The sequence below is a fragment of the Bufo gargarizans genome, chromosome 2, assembly GCF_014858855.1.
Source record: "Bufo gargarizans isolate SCDJY-AF-19 chromosome 2, ASM1485885v1, whole genome shotgun sequence".
NCBI lineage: Eukaryota > Metazoa > Chordata > Amphibia > Anura > Bufonidae > Bufo > Bufo gargarizans.
The window spans coordinates 455,807,179-455,810,846 of record NC_058081.1 but is presented as its reverse complement, the minus strand read 5'-3'; the positions used below and the strand labels follow the sequence as shown (position 1 = coordinate 455,810,846).

Genomic DNA, 3,668 nt, shown 5'->3' with positions numbered 1-3,668 from the left:
TAGCCTTTATTTGAAGCATAATAAAAAGTATATAAATTGCAATACTAACCAAAAGGAGATGCAAGGAAAATCGATGTAAATGGAAAGTTTAATGTAGGATAAAAATAAATAAAACATATATAAACATACTCGGCAGCAGTTTACATTCATCAGACATTATGAAATAATTATCATATTAACAATTCAGGAATGAGGGTCCTTTACACATACATTACAATCTATGAGGAAATGTGGAAGAAACCAAAAAGTGCTTGCTTTGTACAATGGTCCACTATCTTCAGTGGAAAATAACAGAAAGTAATATACAACGGATAAAAGTTTACACAGAATCATTAATTAGGTAATTTTTCCCAATCAAAAAATTGTAAAATCCAAACTACATTCTAGATTGGGTTTCTTTGCGCTTCATGCGAAACATTCTTTGCATTGTACCTCTATCGCTAGTGCACAATGCACTAAGCGTAGACGTTAAAGTTTCATTGCTTTTCTGGTTTCTTTGGTTAAGTATTAACATAAATCTTAAAACTGAGTGAAATATATCACTGTAATAACTAATATAAGTATACCTAAAACAAATCCATCAAGATAAGAACTGAAAAGAAAATACTTTTCACTGGTACTTGCAGTACCTCAATTTGAACTCTGAGTGCCGCCATAAGACTGTAGTATTTTCCATTCTAGCTGAATGAGGGAAAAAATGCAGCCTCATAGCATATATCTCTAGAAACTCCTGCATTTATTCTTCAATACATCTTGTGATTTGCTTTACTCTTTTCGGCTGCTCAAGAACCTTAAGTCTTGGAATTCCATTGTAGTTTCATCTGAAACAGCCTATATTAAATATCCTGCTAACAATGCAACAAAACACAAGACTCCAAGGATTTCAATGGACAATAATATGGCAAGTATTACTTTGTCTTGTATCATTTTGGTCCAGGGATATCTCATGCCAATTACAATATTCAATACCTGAAGAACTAAAAAAAGGATCAGTCGTTGGCAATGTAGCAAAAGATCTTGGAGTTAGTGTAAATGAACTTGCATTTAGAAAATTTCAAATTGTATCTCATGGCACAAAGCAATATTTCAATATCATATTGGAAAATGGAGATTTAATTGTATCAGAGAGAATTGATAGAGAAACATTATGTGGGACTAAACTTAGCTGTTTTATAAACCTAGAAGCTGTAATTGAAAACCCTTTACATTTTTACACAATCTCTATAGAAATCCAGGATGTAAATGATAATGCACCAACATTTTCTAAAAAGTATTTTGAAATAGGAATCAGTGAGTCGTCTGTTCCCAGAGTACATTTTCCATTAGGAAATGCACAAGATCCAGATCTGGACATGTATTCTATTCAGAGTTATACTCTTAGTAGTAATGAATACTTTACACTTGGGGAACAAACCACTAATGATGGAATTCGAAATCCAGAAATTATACTTGAAAAATCATTAGACAGAGAAAAGCAGAATTTCTATGATTTAATTTTAACTGCTTTTGATGGGGGTAAACCTCCAAAATCTGGCACTGCTATAATTAAGATCACTGTTCAAGATGTTAATGACAACTTTCCAACTTTTACTCAAGCCATAAATCACTATAAAATATCTGAAAATGCACCTATTGGCCTTTTAGTAGTTCAGTTAAATGCAACTGATGAAGATGAAGGTACAAATGGCTTAGTGACTTATTCTTTTAGTCACATTCCCGAAAAAGCTAATGAACTATTTTCTATAGATCGCCTAAAAGGTGACATGAAGATAATAGGTAATTTAGATTATGAAGCAGCAGATAGCTATGAAATGACTGTAGAAGCTAAAGATGGTGGAGGTCTTGTCACACATTGCAAGGTATCAATACAAGTGATTGATGTGAATGATAATGCTCCTGATATAACAGTTACCACTCTTGCAAAAACACTTCCAGAAGATTCTGCTCCGGGTACTGTCATAGCAATAATTAATGTTCATGACCTGGATTCAGGAATAAATGGAGAAGTTGTTTGTTTGAACTCAGATATAAAGGAATTTCAACTGTTGCCATCATCTAGTAACTATTATAAACTTGTAACTGCAACTAGCATGGACCGAGAAAAGAATTCTGGATATAATGTTACAATTCAATGTATGGATAAAGGAACTCCTCCTCTGTCTACCAACAAAAATATTCAGTTAACTATTTCAGATGTGAATGACAATGTTCCAGTTTTTGAGAGAATGAACTACATTGTCTACATTATAGAAAATAATCAACCTGGTACTTCAATACAAAATATTCTTGCTTCAGATCTTGACCGAGGTGATAATGGGAAAATTACATACAGCATTGTGAACAACATTGATAATATTCAGTTATCTTCATATGTTTCCATGAACTCAATGACTGGTGTTCTCTATGCCCAGCAATCTTTTGACTATGAACAGTTGAGGGAATTTCAGTTCCAGGTGATGGCTAAAGACAGTGGATCTCCTCCTCTAGGCAGTAATGTCACAGTGAGGATATGTATCATTGATAAGAATGATAATGCTCCTAAGATTCTCTACCCATCACCAGACACCGAAGGATCAACATTATTTGAGTTTATTCCTCACTTTGCTGAGAAAGGTTTTCTGGTCACCAAAGTGATTGCAGTGGATGCTGACTCTGGACACAATGCCTGGCTCTCCTATCACTTACTACAGGTTCCTGATTCATCTTTATTCACCATTGGCCAATATACTGGTGAAATAAAGATTTTAAGAGATCTCCAAGATGTTGATAATTTAAGGCAGAAACTTGTGGTTCTGGTGAAGGATAATGGATCCCCATCACTGTCATCTACAGTTACTTTGAATTTGGTTGTTGCAGAGAATTTTCAGCAAGTTATACCAGAGATAAGAAGACAACCAACAAATTCAGACAAGACATCTAATGTAACTTTCTATCTAGTCATATCCATAGCTCTGATTTCTTGTTTATTCATTATTACTGTTATCATTACGGTCATTTTCAAATGCAAAAACACCAATACCCCAACTACTTTTGGAGCATATAATCGAAATGTGTACCCTCAATTCACCCTGGGATGTCCTTCTGAGATCAGTGATACAAGTTTACCTTTCCCAATCTCATATGATGTGTGTGTGACTCTGGACTCAAAGCAGAATGAAATTGCTTATCTGAAACCACTGCAGAACGTCCCCACAGACAATCTCATAGACACAGACAATTCAACAGCTATGAATGATCCTGTAAGCCTTGACTTCCCTCCTAACAGTATTGAGCAGGTATTTAGATGTTGACATTTATTCTAAATAGTTTTCTGATTTTATACTTAGAAATATGATTATACTAAATTAATGTAAATTGTTTGTAAGTAATATTCTTCAAATTAGTTGCTTTCTTATTATAATGTATTGTTCTTTCTATCGTAGAATATATATATATATATATATATATATATATATAATATATATAATTTTTTTTTGGCTTCTAAAATATCAGCATATTGGAACTGGGTCCTTACTATGAAATATATTTTTTTCTAACATACACAGACTTAGACAGGCTATCTAAACCTCCTATTTATCATAGTTGCTCAGACTACATGATAAATGTGGTGCAGTGATAGATACTTTTGTCTAGGTCTATACTTACTTTGAGACAGAATTGTAAGGCAG

General features: G+C 33.5%; 1 protein-coding gene across 1 annotated transcript; it reads left to right on the top strand.

Annotated features, from left to right (window-relative positions):
• The first annotated feature begins 854 nt into the window (after window positions 1-854).
• LOC122926010 (protocadherin gamma-B1-like) lies at window positions 855-3,290 on the top strand. The gene has a single exon (XM_044277402.1). The coding sequence runs from the start codon at window positions 855-857 to the stop codon at window positions 3,288-3,290; it is 2,436 nt and encodes an 811-aa protein (XP_044133337.1).
• The last annotated feature ends 378 nt before the right edge of the window (window positions 3,291-3,668 follow it).

Bases quoted from the DNA above. Each gene is read 5' to 3' on its own strand.
- LOC122926010 (XM_044277402.1), top strand. From the start codon at position 855: ATGCAACAAAACACAAGACTCCAAGGATTTCAATGGACAATAATATGG.